The sequence below is a fragment of the Mesoplodon mirus genome, assembly GCF_964341445.2.
Source record: "Mesoplodon mirus genome assembly, chromosome: 10".
In the NCBI taxonomy this organism is placed as follows: domain Eukaryota; kingdom Metazoa; phylum Chordata; class Mammalia; order Artiodactyla; family Ziphiidae; genus Mesoplodon; species Mesoplodon mirus.
In genome coordinates this window covers 29,702,191-29,722,572 of record NC_138986.1, presented here as the reverse complement: position 1 = coordinate 29,722,572, position 20,382 = coordinate 29,702,191, and the positions used below count along the sequence as shown (strand labels likewise).

General features: G+C 33.9%; 1 protein-coding gene across 3 annotated transcripts in view; it reads left to right on the top strand.

Moving 5' to 3' along the window:
• The window catches only part of EYA4 (EYA transcriptional coactivator and phosphatase 4), a 257,178-nt gene that overhangs the window by 191,414 nt on the left and 45,382 nt on the right, over positions 1–20,382 (top strand). For 2 of the 3 annotated variants that reach the window (XM_082633829.1, XM_082633828.1), the window contains 6 exons: positions 6,180–6,272; positions 10,689–10,755; positions 11,981–12,123; positions 12,272–12,415; positions 14,134–14,213; positions 17,914–18,097. In XM_082633829.1, coding sequence (XP_082489955.1) covers positions 6,180–6,272; positions 10,689–10,755; positions 11,981–12,123; positions 12,272–12,415; positions 14,134–14,213; positions 17,914–18,097 — 711 coding nt within the window. Of the gene's footprint in view, positions 1–6,179; positions 6,273–10,685; positions 10,756–11,980; positions 12,124–12,271; positions 12,416–14,133; positions 14,214–17,913; positions 18,098–20,382 lie in introns of those variants that run through there. The other variant, XM_082633830.1, reaches the window with a different exon arrangement.

The window sequence follows — 20,382 nt, the reverse complement described above, 5'->3', positions numbered from 1 at the left end:
ATTAGAATATATGACCAGTGGATGAAAAGTACTCCATTATGCCCGTTATTTAAATTTTTATAGTTTTAGTTTCTTTTTTTTTTAAAATTCCACACTTAAAATATACTTTCATACTTAAAAAAAATATGTTGCCACAATTTAGTTCCTCTTAATTCTAACTCAAGGTCTTTTTTTGCAAAGAACCAGACAAGAAATGTTTTAGGCTTTGTAGGCTATGCTGTCTCTCTCTGTCTCATCTATGCAGCTCTGTCACTGTAGCTCAGATGCAGCCATAGGCAATACATAAATGAATGAGAGTAGTCAGGTTCCAATAAAACTTGATTTATGGACCCTGAGATTTAAATTTCATATAATTATCACATGTCACAAAATATTCTAATTTTTATTTTTTTTAAACATTTAAGATGTAAAAAACATTCTTAGCTCACTGGCTGTTGTTCTATTCTGACATATTAATGTAACATAGGCAACTTTACAATAGTGAATATATACAATCAATATTTAGTAATTTACATCTAATATCCAACAGAAAAATGTTTTTTATGTGTAAAACATCAAGTTTTCCTAGTTCTTAGTATTAATGTTTAAGAGTTGTGTGACCATGTGGGAAAAAAAAGGACTTCTGTGTCAGGAAGACCATGGATCTGAAACCTGGCACTACATTTACTTGCTGTGTCATCTTGGACAAGTTACTTAACCTCTCTGAGCTTTAATTCTTGTCTACAAAAGAAAGATAATAATACTTTACTGGCAAAGCTTTTGTTTTAAATCATATAATGTATGTAAATTTGGGGCAATATAAACCAACATAATTCCTTTTCCTTAATTAATAATTCAGTAATAATTAGGCAACAGTTTTTTAAGGAAAATGGAAACGTGCAGTCAGTGTGTTAAAAGACTCTCCAATGTTTGGTCAGATAATAAATTTTTCTGCATTTAGAACATGTAAACTGGCCACAGAGGCAAACTTTTAGTAATAAAATATTAAGTACACTTTGATTATTAAGGATATAGTCTCAGTGGCATAATGATATGAAATATTTAATGAATTTTAATGACTCTTTATGCCATGTGTTTATAACATAAGCTGAGCATTTGATGCACAATGTTTCCCATTGAGAGTAAACTATTTTATTTATAATTCTGGATTTTATTGATGGAATTTGATCACTTTATAAAATTATTATAATAAAACAAAAGACAAAAGCAAAAGCTAATTTAGTGGCTTTTCAAGATCTTTCCATTAACTTTAGATTTTCAAAATGATAACTTTGATAGTTTTTACTGATATGAATGAGTCAATAGTGTCACCTTAATATCCTACCCTATTACCTTGGTGCTGTTTATATTACATTACTCCTTAAAGTAATTTTTAAAGGGGTTCATCACCTTAATCCTAATTCTGTAATTATATCTGCAGATTTATATTAGAATCTAGATTTTCCTTTCAAATTTTTGTCACTTGTGAAATTGTTAAAATGAAGAACTGTCAATAAAAATATAATAAATACAATCATATCTTAGCATACAGATCAGTGGTCAACAAACTTTTTTTGTAAAAGGTCAGATAGTAAATATTTTCAGCTTTGCAGGCCATATGGTCTCTGTTGTAACTATTCAACTGTGCTTTCATTGCACAAATGGAGCCATAGACAATATTTAAATAAATGCACTTGACCATATTCAAATAAAACTTGATTTATGAACACTGAAATTCGAATTTCATAAAATTTTTATGTCAAAAAATATTATTCTTCTTTGATATTTTTCAACTATTTAAAAATGTAAGAGTCATTCTTAGCTCACGGGCTATACAAAAACAGGCCATGGGGTAGACTTGGCACTTGAGATGTAGTTTGCCAACCCAGATATAAATTCATGTATACTACTTCATGTACATGTATATGCATGCGTGTAAATGCATGCCAATCATGTGAAAAGTTACTTCCATATATAAGTAAGATTCTAATTTCCCTAATGGTGTCAAGATATATGATTAGCTATACTTTATATACAAAATACTTATATTTATTGGAAGTGCTTAGGATAGGGTCTAAATGTGAATTTTCACTTTCTAACTTAAAATGTATCAGGTTCCTATTATATGCCAGGTTCTGTGCTAGGAAATGGGAACCCAATGACCTATAGAACATGATACTAGCCATCAAGGGACCAAAAGACTAGCAGAGGGAAACAGAAAAGAAAATAATGAGTGCATAATGTGTTCAAGGTGGGTGCACAGCAGAGGGAGGGAATATTTGATTCTACATGGAGATTAAGAAAATACTTCAAAGAGAAGATTTGGGGGAACCAAGATCAGACATTCTGATTGGGTTTATGGTGTTTTCTATATTTGAAATCTGTAGAGCATAGAAAAGAATCTCCCAGAGTTTTTAATATATAGATGATTGATTCACATGGGACGGATTTGTTTCTGAGTATTATGTGTCTGTGCAGTAGAACCAGCTACTACTGTGGCTCTACTCTTTTTAGATTTTCTTTCTGGAATGAAAGCCATAAATTGGAAGCATCATCAAATTATTTTACAAAACTAAGTACTTCATGGATATTTAGAAATGAAAGACACTTGGTGCTCATAGATTTTTGAGTGAAAAAATTGATTTAGAAAAACATAAATCATAAAACTAGTAGGCAGTACCTCTTTCCTCCCCTGCAGTGTTGTAAATTGTATCCTTCCTGATCTAACTCCTCCTGAAATTCTTTGTAGAACCTAAGTTGTCAGAGGTGGCTACGTGAGATTTTGTGGTTCAGGAAGGAGTATATTTGGAATTACATATATAGTCTTTTAAGCGGACACCAGTTTAAACACAGATCTCTGAAGATGAAATGTAAAATGTAAAGTACTTGGGTTACCTCTCTTTCAAGGGTTAATTAAGCCTAATATTGCAAAAAATGAACATGAGCATTAAGTTATGATAATAACAGACTTCCTCTAAAAATAATTAATATATATTAATGTTGTACTTGAGTTCTAAAGATAATCTGAGGGGAAAAGATTAAATTTGCTTTGAAAATACTTGTATGAGAGTATAGAAGAAGGTTGGGATGTAAAGAGAGAAAATCAGTGACTTAGTAGCCATAGCTGACAATAATCTCATGCAATCTTGATTTAGTCCACAGAGATCAATTATTTTTGAAGGTTAAAAATAAAACCCTTTCATATCAGTATAATAAAATGACTTTGACTTTTTTTTAACTATTTGACTTTATGAAAAACATCTAAGGTGCAAGTGGATAACTAGCATGGAGGGGGCCTGGCAATATAATTATTTCTCGAAGTAATGGTTCTGTACAAAGTGCTATATGTATGTAGATTTTCCATCCCACCTTTTGGGAAATGAACCTTGAATCACTTATTTCAAGCATGTAGAAGAATAAAACCACAAAACTCTCTAACCTAAGAATTAAAAAATGATTGCGGCTTTTGAAATCAAAATGTTTATTTTGTAAGTTTGAATTTTATTCATAAAGATGATGCTTTCCTTCTATAGAAGGTTATTCTGTACATTTGATAGCATGAACTGTAATGATATTGGACACAGTCCTTAAAATAAATTAAAAGCCCTATTTAACTTCTGTGTTAACTTAAGAAAAATAGAATACAATAAAAAAAAATACATTTGAACATGACAGTGAATGTACACTCATAAACTTTTGAAATGAGTATTTTTATAAGTTTTAGAAAATAGATGCATAAAACTAGATTTGTTTCATTGATGAACATCTTTCCAATAGTGTCTTACACATATTAAATGTGTGGAAACAAAACCAAGACAAAAGAAAATGGAATACATTTCAAATATATTCAGACCTGTAGTGAAAACGACTTCCATTTTTCAAACTTTATAATTATCATAATGTTTACTTTATAGTCATTACCTGTTTTCTAAATATTAAGACACTTCTTTGTATTTTAACATCTTTTTAATAAATCAGCTAATCATATAAAGAATGCCCATTTCACTTCTTTGAGTTTTCTGTTCCTGAAAAAAACATTATTACTTAATATTACTTTCTTTCTCTATAAAAATCCAATCAAAATAACTTTGTATCTTACTCAAGAGATGTTTGCTGATGCTGCCCTCCTGTGAACATAAATTATTTTCTGTTCTGATTGATTTTCCCCCTTTTCCCTATTTTTCAACTCTTACCCACATATGAAAAATAAGTTTGGATTAATGTGTAATGTTTTCCCCCAAGTGTTAGCATCCATTTAACTATTACTTTTAAATCCATGTGTTTTAGTCCACTGAACACATCTTGATGTGTATGCTTGTCTTTATATACTTTCTAGTGATGCCTCTTCTCAGCTAAATGAGCCTCCTTTGTCTTCTTTGACTAAAAGCAGACCTTTAAAATTTTAATGAGAGATGATTCCAGGATAATGAATGTAACCACAAACTCTCTCTCTCTGGCTTTTCTTCCTACTCCTTTCAAACTCTCTCTCTGGCTTTTCTTCCTTCTCCTTTTGACCACCTGAAACTTTCAAATTGAGGAGATTATAAATAACACCAATTCTAAGTTTTTGAAATCAAACCTCAAAGTTGGGATCCAAAGTAACAAAACTAAACCTCATGTCTAGCTTGGTTAGTTTTTTAGACATTCTACTTCCCCTCTCCCCATTTCACAAGTGAAATATAGATAACCATTAGTATTAATACATCTATTTTAAAAATATTGTTATAGATTTAGACATGTTTAAATAGGAATTTAGCCATGATTAGAATTTGGAAGACAAACTGTCTCTTATCTTAGTTTTGCTGGTGGCTTTGGACGATTCCTTTTTGTCATATGTCAGAAGTCAGATAGGGACATTGCATCGTAGAGAGTAGCTTTTACACCTTTCTAAACCCTACTCTGGACCATCTCTGTACAGATGAAAGGAATTCTTGGTTAGTTAGTGCTGCCTGTGAGGCAGTGTGGTTTAGAGTTTGGATTCTTTCCAACCTTTACAGTTCGACTCTGAATCTTCCAGCAAATCTTCATGACATAGTTAAATCCCGGATGCTAAATTAACCCCAGAGCTCACTGAGGGAGGGTCCAGCCAATTCTCTTCATGTGGAAAGGGAACATAATCATTACTGCATGTTTCTCCATCATTAATTGCTTTTCTAACAGAGTAACGTCGCTGACTTGCTTGCTTGGTGGGTACTCTCTGAGCCCACTATTCTTTTGGCCATATTTGTCCGTGGTTGGCTAGTCTTCAGCTTTCTTCTTTATAGTTTTCTGCTTGCTTCTGAGGTTTTGAACTGTGTCATTCCATTTATGACCAGGAAACATAAGAGGTGTTAAGCAGAAAATAATTTAGTTTATTCCCTTGATGCTGTGATACATGGAGCTCTGCCCACAAAGGGAAAATATGGTGTGACAAAATGGGTAGAGGCTTTTTCACTGCCCCTGCCAAACTCGTTGCATCTAATAATGACAGTGATGTATACCTCAGTGGCTACATCATTGCCAAGTGAGGATTTTGCCAAAATATACCACCTCAAAGGAGAAATAATATATGAAAGAGTTTTCAAAAGATACAATTACTGTTGTAGAAACCATCTCTTATTCTATGTTTATGTCTATAATGTATTAAAAATTGTTATACCATTAGAATAAAAAGCCCAACACCTTATGGCTCTTTTGGCTTTTGTAGAGCAGAACTTTACTGAGTACTTCATTTTTCACCCACCATATGAATACACCCCTGGTTTCTGTATTTGCATATGCCTCATTATATTCTTAAGCAATCTTTTTTTTTTTAATGTCACCTTGGGAAGAATAAAATATAAGCAGTAAATCTCTTTGTTACGATTTGGATTAAATGTGCTAAAGACTGACTGACGATTCCTTTCTTCTGCCTTTTGACTATAATACCAGAGTGTGCTTAGGTGATTTAAAAATGCAAATACACGTACTGCTGTTTCACTGTGTAAGGTTGACTGCCTTAAAAGCCAGATTCGAGAGAACCAGCTTAGGCAGAAGATTTTTAGATTAAATCCTCTATAAATGCATGTCCATTTAGAAGCTAAATTAACAAAACTCTCCTCATCGACTTCCCAAGTTTTCTCTTGCATGCCATGGTAGCTAGAAAAGCCACTAGTCGTACAGTCAGCATCTTTGATATAAAGTTAGAAATAAAACTCACATGTACTTATTCTTCTACGTAGTGTCTCTCCTTGCAGTCAAAACAGAGCCTTTGAACAGCAGTGAAACCACAACCACAACTGGAGATGGAGCGCTTGACACTTTTACTGGGTCAGGTAAAGCCTTAAGCTCGTGTGTTGTTCCGTACGCATTGGGGTCCACCTCATCCTGCTGGTGAATAAGCGAGAATTGGATTTTTATAAATTCAGTAATAAATTCACTTTTTGGAAAACTCATTGTCATAAAGTTATGCTTTTTTTAGAAATGATGTTTAGAATAGTTTTGCTGAATCTGCAGTTGACAGCAAAGCAATCCCCTGACTTTCTTATTAGAAATAAGCAGAACTGAATTCTTTCATAATTATTTTATACAGTGCTTAATTTAATTATTAGGTTGTAATTGTTAACTTTGTTCCTTCAACTTACCCATTTAAATGACATCAAAACTGCCTTCTCTCCAACATTCGAGATGTAAAACTATCCATTTGATTCTTTCTAAATAACCTTGTTTCCTCTCTGGGTTTAAAAAAAAAAAAACCTTCCTGTGTAAGCAGCTGAGTGACAGGTATTAAAGGTTAATGGGCTGCAGGAGAGCACATGCTGGTCGCATTAGAACCCAGCCTCTGAGAGCACGAATTTCGCTCAAATGCTTCAAAGAGAACAATAGCGTGTCTTTAAACATCAATCCTCTTTAAATATAAATACCTGATAACTCCCAGGTGGGCACAAGGACACGCAATAAGTTGACTTAAAGATTTTTTTTCGTTACTATATTTCGTTTGGTTGATTATCTGGTGAAAGGCCGTTTTTTTTTTTTAACCTGAGGAGGAATTTGTATAGCAGAAAGATGAACATTAAACCTAGAAAACTATTTGTGATAATTAAATCTTGGTTCTGTTATTCTACTCTAATATATTTTATACTTATTCATGTTCTCATATACAAGGATTTTGTGTGGGTATGCTTCTCATGTAAAAAGAGCTGAAGTAAATCCTCGACTATAATGTCATTATAGCATATATTTGATTTTTATAGATACAGATGATCCCGTTTCATTGGTTCACACTGACTGGAAGCAGCTGCCATGTATTCACTTAAATATTAGTACTCCAAACAGAAAGATATAATAATTTATACACTTTGTATAGAGAAGCATGTGTCCTAATTCACCTCCTTTCTAGCAATTCTCTCGCCTCTTAGCAGATAAATAGGCACCAACTTACCCTAGCATTTATATTACTTACCATAAGTGTTGTAAACTTTCTGCAAAGTAAATGCATATATGAACACAGTTTTTAAGGATAGGAATGAAATTAAGTGATTGCTGATATACTTAAATAGTACACTACAAGTTAATGAAAGCTGAATGAAAAAATTATGGGATGTTAACTCCAGAAGGAATTTCAGAGATCTGTGATGATCCGTTTTATAGGCAAGAATATGGAGGCACAGAGAAGTTAAAGGTGGTTAAGCCCATACAGTCAAGGCCTCACAGGTGGTCACTGGTATAAATGATTCTAGAATAATGTCCTGGTCAGTCCAACAGTCTTTTCTTTAATTCCCCACTGGAAAAGATAAAGATGGAAAAAGAAACAGGTGTGAACTGTCAAGCTGTCTGGAATTTACTCATATTATATTTACAAATAGTTTCCCAGTTTTTTTTTTTAAGAATTATCTATGGCTGTGCTGTCCAGAAAAGTAGCCACTGGCCATATGTGGCTATTTAAGTCTAAATTAAATACTATTTGGTAAAGCAAACATCTTTTATCTAGTCACATTAATTACATTTTAAGTGTTTAAGAGTTGTATGTGTGGTTTTTTAGTGGCTACCATAATGGACAACTCAGATATAGAACATTTCCAATGCCATGGACCAAGTTCAATTAGACAGAGTGCTTTAGGTCAGGGATTCTCAACAGCACCACTATTAAAAACTTGGCTAATTTTTTTATTGTGAGAGAGCTGTCCTCTGCACTATAAGGTGTTTAGCAGCATCCCTGGCATCTATCCCAAGTTAACAGTAGCTTTCCTCAGCTGTGACAACCAAAGATGTCTTCTAGCATTTTAAATGTTCCCTGGCAGGCAAAATTTCCACCCATTCCCCAACTTCATCTCCCACCTCTCATCCCATTGAGAGTCACTAATCTAAGGTGTTACAGTAATAAGGGTAAAACCTTAAAATTGCTTGACACCACCCTATGAGAATCTGATAATATTCATTAAAAATGTGTTTTAATTAATTTTCAGGACATTTTGAAGACAAGCACTTTTGCTAACTTTTGTATGCAGAAATGATGGAGTATAATGAGTTGAGTGCTTTGCATACATCTCTTGATTAATTAAATGACAACAGGGAATAAAAGGAAGGTCTCCTAAATTTGTACATGGGATTCCAGAAATCATACTGGAAAGATTAGGCTGCTCTGTGTAGAAACAGTCTTTACTTTGATCAGCATAATCTCAGCTCACTTTAATCCAATTTTGTTGTTGTTTTCAATTATCTGCAGATTTATTAGTTAGAATAAAATATATACAGCTTCATTAGAAGCATAAACTTTCTAAGTTTTATGTAAACATAGTTTTCTGAGTCAAAGGTTTTGTTTTCTACCTAGAAAATGAACATATAGACATTGATATGAAATTTTAAAGGTTGAGCCTCTATACTGTTATGGGTACATTATTCTAATGATATCTAAATTCATTCATTAGAGGTAAGAAGCATCCTATATATTCAGATTTGTGTTCATATATGTGAGGCTTTTTTTCTGAAATAATTTTGTTCTTTGGCTAATTCAATAAAAGCTGAATGTTTCTTTTTATTATTTGATGTTTCTTTAGAAAAGCCTTGTGTTTAACAGTCTTGAGAATAACTGATTAGTATAGTCTGAGTCTTGAGTGTACCACAATGAAGTTTTATAAATGAAACAAAAAATGTGGAATTGAGCCTTACTTAAGTATATTTCTGCTAAATAGGGTATAATTATTATGAATCAATGAATCAGACTGAATTTCCTGTGCAGTACACTGTTGCTATTATGTAGTGTATGTTTAGTGCCCATAGTGTGAGAGAAAAGGGCTGTTCTCATTGAGTTGATTTGAAAGTTTTAAACATTCTTTATGTTTTTAATAAATAAGTAGAAAATTAATGGTTCAGTGGTCCATGTGTTTTCAAATATACATAGCAAATTCACTTAAATTTGGTTGCTGAAAATATTTAGAACATAACACCTCTAATCATATTCAGTGATTGTCAAAATTGATTCATAATATTCTTGACAATAAACTCTCTGCATTATTGCTATGAAAACTATAATATACTCTCCCTACTCAGAACTTACAGTCTAAATAGCATTTTAAATACATTAAATTCTATGTGTTTATGAAGCAATAGATCACAAGGGTACTTAATAGCATTTGGATATAGAAATATATCATGTTTCATAAAATAGTTAGCAACCTAAGCCTATTTGTCACTTTTACAATTCTAAAAGTTTAGCTCCAGAATTATTATGAACAACTTAGAAAAGACATAGTACTTTGAAGTATAACTATGATTGATTAGACTAAACTAATTCCAGCACTGCATTGTATACTACTTTAATCTTTTTGAAAAGTGAATGAACAGCAGATGGCCTAATAAAGACACTCTGTGTGCTTGCCCAGTATGGATTGGCTCTGAAGGGACTGCCTTAACACTTTAGGGCCCATATATTTGCAGTACATCTGTCTTAGTCAAGGCAGATGGTTAAAGGAAAGAGAAACTTCCAAACTTTTGGATACATTCCAGTTTGGGACTGCATGTTTGGCTGAAATGTTAATAGGACCTGATTTTCACCTTTAAGTTCCTCTCAAAAAAGTACAATCTCTGATAGTTCAAAATATATTTATAAATATGACTGCTGCTGCTTCTTGCAGTTAGATTTTTTTTTAATGTTACATTATCACCCATGCTTTCTGTGTATATTCCAATTATTCTTAGAATTATTTGGACCCTGCATTTTTAACTACTCATCGGATTGGCAAAATGAAAGGAAAGAGAAAACGCTTTCATTTTACAACTTGAAAATGAAGGTTGAAACATCATATTTTTCTTAATTTTTATTATATTTCTATTAGAATAAATATGCAGGAAGAGCAATATATTTGGAATTTAAAACATAAAGTCTGCAAATTTAAAAATTTACCTTTATATCATGAAAGCTTAATTACCTATAGTCAAGGAGATCTATTCATAGCATATTAATATGTAAGAGCATGCTACGGATTTAAGAAAATGGAGGAATGATGAAGGGGAATGATTTGTGAAAAAAGTTCGTGTCATGCTCCTAGCACATACGTGAAACAGTTTAATTAGAAGAAAATGTTTAGGCATCTGCTTCTGTCTAGAAAATGAATGAATTTTCTGTTTAGAAAATGAATGAATTTTTTGAAACATATCTCTAACATAGTCATTTCTTGAAATAAGTTTTGCACACTCCAGTGAAATATATTTATAAAGCAACCTTTTTTTGCACTGGTTTTTGTGTCTTACAGTAATAACAAGTAGTGGCTATAGCCCCAGATCAGCGCATCAATATTCCCCACAGCTGTATCCTTCCAAGTAAGTGGTCAGTAGTCTTTCAGATTTGTTAGAATAATTTTCCAGCATTATCTTGATTAATCATGTTTACACAATATAACAACTTTAAATCAGGATATATTTATGTATATAAATGTTATAGATAGGCAGTTGAATTGACAGATACTTGGATAGATTCATTGGATAGATTAGACGTTAGGTAAATACCCTTCACAAGTCTAGGAATACCCTCACTTATATCTAGACAATTGCTTTAATTCTGGATATTTATATCCTTTGAGGAAAGCATCAAGCTCAAACCAGAATACACAGATTTTTTTAATGAAAATTCAAAAATGCTGACTAGTTTAAAGAAAATCTAAAAAGATTATATTTTATTCAAACATCAACACTTCATAATTTGTTCCATCATTATGATATTTTTATTGGATTTCAAGTTCTAATAAACATTTTTGAAAGATATGCACTATTACTTTTATAACTAATGTAGTCAACTTTCTGAGCACAGTGGTAGAAATTTCAAGTTTAACTACATTGGGTGTATCTGAATTTGGTTGCCATCAGCCAGATGTGTCAAGATTTTGGATTCCTGATCATGTACAGTTAAAAGTTATTTTCCACAGCAGCTAGAGTGTTTCTCCTTAAGTATAGGCTAGAGATTGGATATCCATTTTGGGAACATTCTGTTAGATGTGGCATGATGAAGGGAATGGCATTCCATTTCTTTTCAGGAAGCTGCCTACTTTTTAATTTTTTTTAATTTTATTTATTTTTTAAGATTTCTAGTTCTCTGTAGAGAATTATTGGTAGGGCCTTTAATGACTTTTGTAGTCATTACATAGCATTGGATCATGCATGGTAACAGGAAATATGCTCATGAATGTACTAATTATCTGGCCTGGGCTTCACTTTCCTCATCTACATATCAGTTGGAATACTGTTTCGAATGTAAACAATATAGACCTGGAAGAGACTTTAGGTGTGATATCTAAACCAAAGTTTTCTTTTCACAGGTGAGGTGTAGACTTAGCGAGTTTAAATTATTTGTCCAAGGTAACTAGACTGGTTTGTAGCAGAGCCTGGGCTCCTGACATTCAGACTCTTGTCCTTTTCCATATTGTTAAAATGATATGTGGATAAAGAAGAGGATTACTTCCGGGCTATTATCAGGTTTCACTGAATCTAAGCTGTCTGAATTAATATGCAGTCTTTGTTGCCACAGTAATGCTATTTTTCTGATATTTAGGCCCTATCCACACATTCTTTCTACACCAGCAGCTCAAACAATGTCTGCCTATGCAGGCCAGACTCAGTATTCGGGGATGCAGCAGCCAGCCGTCTACACAGCGTACTCACAGACAGGACAGCCCTATAGCCTGCCCACTTACGGTATTTCACACCTTCTCTCTTCTTCTTTGGTTATAAGCATGTAATCCTGCTGGCTAGTAGTTGTATAGTCTAATATATTGATATGTTACAACTCAGAAGTAAGATCACTTTACTAATGAAATGGGTTGCACATGCGTTTTCCAAACAGATCTGGGCGTGATGTTACCAGGCATCAAGACAGAGGGCGGACTCTCACAAACTCAGTCGCCATTACAGAGTGGGTGCCTCAGTTACAGCCCAGGGTTTTCTACCCCACAGCCAGGCCAGACACCTTATTCTTACCAGATGCCAGGTAAGTACCACACAAGAAACATGTTATGTGAGAAAGAATTATTTGAATGAGACTCCTTGGCTTCAGACTAGGAATTTAAAGTCATGAGGACAGTTTTAAATCTTACCACTGCTCACACGAGGTCATCAGAAAAGACAAATAACTGGGAAGAAACATGATGAAAAGAGTTCAGTATACATCAAGAAACATGACCCATATCAATGTTAAATATTTAAGTTTAAGTTGCATAAAATTGGCAGAAAACTAAGTCCAAGCAAAGCAACCTCCAAGCCAGTCGCCACGCTAGTCACATGTTTGGCATCTATTTAAGTGATTTCAAAGATTCATGACAAAACCCAGTATTTTCTTGTCAGGATTCCTTACATACGTAATGCTTTTTTGATTAAATTTAAAATTGAATTAGCACTTCTCTAAGTCCCATTTACTGTTGAATAATTGGAGATTTTTTTGTTCATTTCTAAAATACCTCTCCCCTGTTAATACTATATTTCTTGAATAGGAATATTTAGATAATTTGTACCTCCACCTTAAAAAATTTTTCTCCATGTACGATCATTATTTAATTTTTCTTTTTGTTTTTGTCTCCAATTAAAAATTATTTTTGAACATTGTGTAGTAGTTGCAGAAAATATTTTAGTGACATACTAAAAACATTAAAAGGTTATTTCCTATCTGTTATTTTTTTTCTATATGGTTAGTCATAGTTTGGGGGCTATATTAACATTATTTGAACCAACTAATATTGCCATTTTAGTTGACTGACTAAAATGAAATAATTACTTAGACCTTTTTGGCTGAAGTGACAGGTCTCTTTTTTCCTTATAATGGTAGATACATATATGCATACATGCCTCAACCACAATAAGCCACTGTGGGAAATGCCATAGAGACATATCCATTTATTCCCCAGAATACTTTCATATCGGATATTCCAGGCCATGTCAGTTTGTGTTGATTACCTAATACTATTGCTATTCAAGACACATTGACAAAACAAGTAATCAGCTGCCTCAATAGTCTTTTATTTTATTCCTTAACAAGTACATTCCATGAGAACATTTTTTTTTGAATCTGTAAATTGATAGTTCACTTGTTTTTGATCTAATTTTAAAAATAATTAAATAACTTTCAGACCTTGTCGTAAAATTTTAGAAGATCGTCAAACCTTAGATGATTGCAGTATAAACAGTTCTCCCTTGGGTCTGAGCCCTAGCTCACAGCTTTTTTTGTTCTAAAGAAAGGACATAGAGGAACAAAAAGATGGGGAGCTGGAAGCATGAACTCTAAATGAATTCCATGTGTTTATTTCCTAAGCTAGCCCCAGCCAAATGTTTGAACTTGAGTAGTTTTTGTATGTTATGCAGTTGATATGACTACTGGAAAGTTCCAGTAGTTTCCTGGAAGTAGTCTCAGTATGGATAATATCTTATTCTTTGAGTACTTCTGTACGTGTAGACATTGACCCTTGAAGGTTAGCCGGGTCCTTGGTAAGACTGTTCCCACAAGCTCCTGTTTACCTCTATAGACTTCTAAAGAAAAGACTTTACCTGTTGTCACAAGACAGAGCTAAGGACATTTTCCTTAGAAATCTCTCAATTTTAAATCTCACTGTCTCAACAACAAAATTTAATATATATTTCATTGAATTCTGCAAAGTGAAATATTTTTTATATTTTTCAAGGAATATTTTTAAAATGCAATTTGTTCTTTACCTCTAGGTTCTAGCTTTGCACCATCATCTACTATTTATGCAAATAATTCAGTTTCCAATTCAACGAACTTCAGTGGTTCACAACAGGTATAGTAGCTTTTTGTGTTTATGCTTTTATATATATTTCAGATTTTTGAAGAATAGTATCAGGTTAGTAAGGTTTATATATTTAAAATTAAGATGGCATTTCAGGGTAGTAAAAATTAGCTATCTGGAATTCTTTGGATTTGTGTAATTCTGGATGTTTCAGTTTTCCTGATTGCTAAAGATTTGCCCTTTAAACATTTAAGCCATGATTGTTTTAGTCATTTGAAAGGAAATTACAGAATATATTGCATATTTTTCTATTATCTTAAACTATACTAAACATAATTTTATTTTTTCTTGATAAAACAGTTATTATGAAAATTCATAGGTTAAACTATAATCAGTAATCAATTATGATGTAGACTATAAAACACTCGGTCCAAAACCAAAGCATTTGTTCCTAAACAAAATGCCTCTCAAACTACTATTGGCTTTTATTTTTTAATTCTATGATTTTTTTTGATAACTGTTAAATTCCTACTGTCCTGACAGCTGTAATTTTTTGCTTTTGTCACCCACTACACCTGCTCCTAGAATTCCTTAGTCCTCATAGTGATATTTGCTTAATATTTTTGTGTATTTTGAAACCTGCGATTGTTTTTAGAATCGTGTTAGAATTATGTGTGGAACAAGTGTGGACGTGCCTGAACGAGTGAGTTAGCATGGAACGACATGAATTTGTGATATATTCAGAAAGTTTTGTCCTTATTTCCTGCTTCTCAGTCATGTTCAGAGTAGCTGAGGTAGAAAGGTAGCTGATTTCATGGGTAAGCAATACACTAACATAATCGCTGGACTTCTGTGCATTCTAAAGTATAAGTTACTGCATAAGTGTTTGCTCTTTGGATTTACTGAAGAAATTATATTAATTGCCTTCTCCTTTCAATTTTTATTAAGGTAACAAGAGGTAAAGAGGAAAATTTGATGATTAAACAGTGGAATAATGATATTTTTGACAGGATTAAACTGTATAGTTTGACATTAGTTTGAAAAATGGTTTCTTAAAACAGTAAACATCAAAGTCAGTATGCATATTTTATTATAAAAAATTGAGAATTTTTGATAATCCAGGTAGCTTAATTTCACTCGCTCATTTATTAATACACCAAACATTTATTGAGCACCTGCTAGCCATTAGATTTTTTAACTGTGCTTTGGAGATTCGAAGTCGGTGTTCCCTGCTCTCTGGAAGGATACAATCCTCCTGAAGACACAGACATGAAAATAATATGGACACGGAGTGGAATATTTGGAATATAATAATAGAAATATACACTAGGCAGAGTGGTAGCATAAGGGGAAGACTGCTTTGTTCTTTGTTGGGAAGATTAAAAAAATGATTAATAAGGAGAAGAAAATTTATTGACAAACAGTTTTATATCACAAAATACATCCAGTACTAGCAGTATATTTAATTCAGTGGCCCCAATATAATGTGTAATCTGTATTTTGGACCATGGTCTGAAGACTAATTTATTCTTTTAGCAAATACTCACTGAGTGCCTATTAGATATTGGGAACTGGTCTGTATCCTGGGGAGCTGAAGGTAGGAGCAGGGTGAATGGAACCTGTTTCTTGCTTCAGGGAGCTTTCTACTGAGAAAAGCAGACAGTAAACCAGTAAACACCTGAGTAAATATAGAATTGGAAAGCATGAAGGGGGAGAACAGGGTCCTATTAAAAATATTATGAGAAGGCTAATTTTGAGTAAGGGGGATTTTGTGGAAGGCTTCTCCATGCAAATGACATTTAGGCCAAGTCTGCCAAAAGTTAGGTGAAGAATGAGGGCAAGGGTGTTCAGGCATAGAAAGCAGCATGTATCACATCCCTGAGGGGTGAAAACCTTGGGGTGTCAGTGAACTCAAAGAAGGCTGGAGTTTAGTTTGCACCTAAGGGGCAGATGGGGAAACATCCATTTATCTAGGTAGGCTGTGGTCTGCTCATGTAGGGCCCTGTGGCTTATAATAAGGAACTTCAATTCTATTCCAAGCCCAAAGGGAAGCTATTAAAGAATATTTTAGCAGGAGAATAGCATCATGTAATATATTTTTGAAAAATATTACTCTGGCTTCAGAGACTTTGGAAAAAGCCAAAAATGGAAAGGAGGAGAGCAGTTAGAAAACTGGTACCTTGGCTACAACAGGCAGTGAAGGTAGCTTGGACAAGGTGATAAGAGTGGAAATGAAGAGTAGGGGAAATCTTTGAGATATATTTGAGTGCAAAAATACACTATAATCACTGAAAGCTGGTAGACTGGACCGTTCCAATGAGTAACTTCATCTTCCTCTCCGGGCACTGGCAGCCCAGTGGACAGCTTCCCACACAGATAGATGCTGGAGTCAGTCTCTCTGGCTTCCAGTTTGAGCCCTGAAACTTGCTGTCTGACCTTGGGCAAATCACTTTAAACATTCTGTGCCTTTATCCCATCCCTTTACTTCAGTGTAAAATAGAGATAGTAATAATACTGCATAGGAGGTTGTGAGATTTCAATGAGTAAATCTACTAAAGGCCTTAGAGGAGTGCCTGACAGAAAGTAAGCACTGTGTTAATATTTGTGATCCATGTTTTACTCTGAGAAAAATATGTTACTAAGAATTTTGTCCAAATACTGCCAAGAGTTTTCTGGGGTTTTTTGTTTTTGTTTTTGTTTTTGTTTTTGTTTTTGAGTCTCAGGTAATAGTAGGGAACATCAGATCCTGAAATTAACAGACAAATAGAATTTTCATTTTCTGCCGTACTGCTTAACACTTTCTGATGATACATATATTTGCTTATACATATATTTACGAACGCAGAGAATTTCCTCTTTTGGAAACCACATCAACCATGGATCTTTGTTTCCCTTAGAAACGTGCATTAGGGAATCTTCATCCTGACCAAGGATTTGTCATCACTGATAACAAGTTGGGCTAAAACATGTCAGATATATTAAACACCAATTCTTGCAACAAATACTTATTCCTTATCTTAATATGTAAAAGGATTTTGAAGGATTATTAGCATCATTTTAAGATTATTAAAAATTTTTTTAATAAAAATCAGGTGAAAGGAATTGACCCAATGGCTTTCTTTTTTCTCTAACAAATGATGCAAACTAAATATATGAAAGCCTCATGAAAGACTTTAGGTCAAGGCCTCAGGTGGCATGTAGCCTGTGAGAAACTGGGTAAGAATATCTTTTATTCATTTTCTTTTCTCTACTGTTTACCTCCTGCCAAGAAAACAAAATTATCAAGGGTAGCCTAAAAAGGGAGCAAAAATCACAATAATGCAGCCCAAGGTCTGTATGGAAGCGGGGAGAGGGGCACACCTCCTCCTTGCTGGTGATATTAGAAGATGAGAATGAATGCTGTGAATATGAACACCTCCTTCTCTCCTCTTCAAGTGTATAAGACCTGAGGATGTACATCTTTGGAAATGTAATTCTGGGGGGAAAGTGATGCATATACAACCTTTAAACAGATTAAAATTTGTGTACTGGACATGGTTTGCAAAACCCGCAAGGTATTTCATTATTATGTGCATGTAGGAGATGCCCACAGAATGGTCTCTGCTTATTAGGATCACCTCAAAGCTGTGGACTCCAGAACCAGTGGAGCCAGATACTAATCTTTCCACTGCCATTGTGATTGCTTTTCTTTGGAGTACACTAGAGGGTAATCTGTCTTTCAAACACACACACATGTCAATTATTATTTCAGGATTATCCATCCTATGCAGCCTTTGGCCAAAACCAGTATGCACAGTATTACTCTGCATCAACATATGGAGCATATATGACATCAAATAACACAGCTGATGGCACGTCCTCCTCGACCTCAACCTACCAGTTGCAGGAATCTCTCACAGGACTGACTAGCCAACCAGGTACAGATCTTCATCCAGGTGAAGTACTTTTTATATGTTTTGCTGTATCTAATAATATGGAGAAAATGGGCATTTTAAAAACAAGGTTGAAAGCTTCCAGATAATTATGTTGATGTTTAATCTGTGCTAGTACCACTGATTTAGATGAGGCTTTTCTGGCATTCCAGAAAACTTTCTTTTAGGTGTGGGACAGTTAGGAGATTTTAATATCAAATGACAGAATACATATGAATATGGAGATAAAAGGTAAGTGGATCTTTTACCAGACTAATTATTTCATGGAGACCTTGACAACATAGAAAAGTGTAATAGTATCTTCTTTGGGTAAAACTGATAATATTTCCTTTATGCTTGAGAAACTGTATAACTTTTTCACCTTACGAGTCATCAGTAGCCCCAGCCAGTGAACATTTCCCACATTCCTAGGATTTTTAGGATCATTGGTAGGTAGTTTAATATCTTTGTCTGATCAACACATACTTAAAATCCATCGTAGTCTTCATTGCCAGAAGCTTGTCTGTATCCTTATTAGAATTGTATTTGCTGACACATATTTAACACAGCTGAAGAACTTAAAGTTAAAAGCAAGTTTAATAGAGATTCATTGTAATCCCAATCAAAATTCCAGCAGGACCTTTTGGAGAAATTATCAAGATGATTCTAAAATTACAAGGAAAGACAAAGGAACTAGAATAGCCAAATAATTTTGAAAAATAATAACAAAGTTTGAGGACTCACATTGCCTGATTTCAAAATGCATAAAATATAATAATCAAGAATGTTTGGTATTGGCAAAAATGTTAGATACATAGAGCAATGGAATAGAATAAAGAGTCCAGAAATATATATATTTCTGGATATATTTAGTATATGTTGTGTATAATATATACAACATATACAATGATACAACATATACTAAAAGTTTGTTTTTTGACAAAGGTGCAAAGGCAATTAGAGAGAATGAATAGTTTTTCAGAAAATGGTGCTGGAACACTGATATCCATATGCAAAACAAAACAAAATATAAAACAGAGCCTTGACTTGTAACTCATACCATATACAAAACATGTTAAAACTAAAACTTCTAGAAGAAAACATGCAGAAACTCTTTGTGGCCTTGGGTTACATAAAAATTTAATAGATATCACGCTAAAAACACAATCCATAAAAGAAAAGAAAAGCTAAATTAGACTTCATAAAACAAAGAACTTCTGCTCTTCAAAAGACACCATCACAAGAATAGAAAGACACACCACAGATTGGGAAAAAGTACTTGCAAAACACATATCTGATAAAGCACTTGTATCCAGAATATATAAAGAACCATCAAAACTCAGTAAGAAAATCAAAGTTAAGAAATTTATTGTTTTTGTAAATACCACTTAGTATGTTCAAGAATATTTTTTCTGACTTCCAGTTATTTGCAAGATCCAAACTCATCTCTGCTTCTTTTTTGTCCTGCTTTGGAAGGGCAAGAAAATAGGGACACATGGTCACAATACTGTAAATTCTTTCTAACTGGACCAGTGGTTCCAAGAAGACAAAAAGCCCATTAAACAATTATTTATTGAGTGCCTGTTAGGTACCAGGCACTGCTGGTATTTCAGCAGTGAATATGTTATCTGCATTCACTTAGATTCATTTAGCTTCCATTTAACAAGCAAGACAAAGATCAAGAAAATAATTAAAATAGTATGAATGTTGAGAAAAGGAAAATGCTAGATAATGTGGGTAATATTAACGACGCGGGCCCCTCACTGTTGTGGCCTCTCCCGTTGCGGAGCACAGGCTCCAGACGCACAGGCTCAGCGGCCATGGCTCACAGGCCCAGCCGCGGGGGATCCTCCCGGACCGGAGCACGAACCCGTGTCCCCTGCATCGGCAGGCGGACTCTCAACCACTGCACCACCAGGGAAGCCCGACAATGAAACATACTTTAAGCGACAGAGAAAATGCAATTATATTCATGAAATGGCAACATTCTTTCTTTTTGCTTCACTGTTATATATAGGGTGAATAAACAACAAGGTCCTACTGTATAGCCCAGGGAACTATATTCAATATCCTGTGATAAACCATAATGGAAGAGAATATTTAAAAAAAGAATCTCAAAATATTGTCTCTAATCTCACTATGGACCGAAGAGAAAATTGTTAATAGGTGTACTAGACTTTGATGTCCCTACTATCAATTTCTTTCCCCTTATTTTCTTTTTAGACCCTCCCTCCTGTAAACACATAGCCCCTTTGAACCTCTAGTCCTCATTCCCTCTTTTTAGGCTTTCCACCTAACCTCTCTGTCTC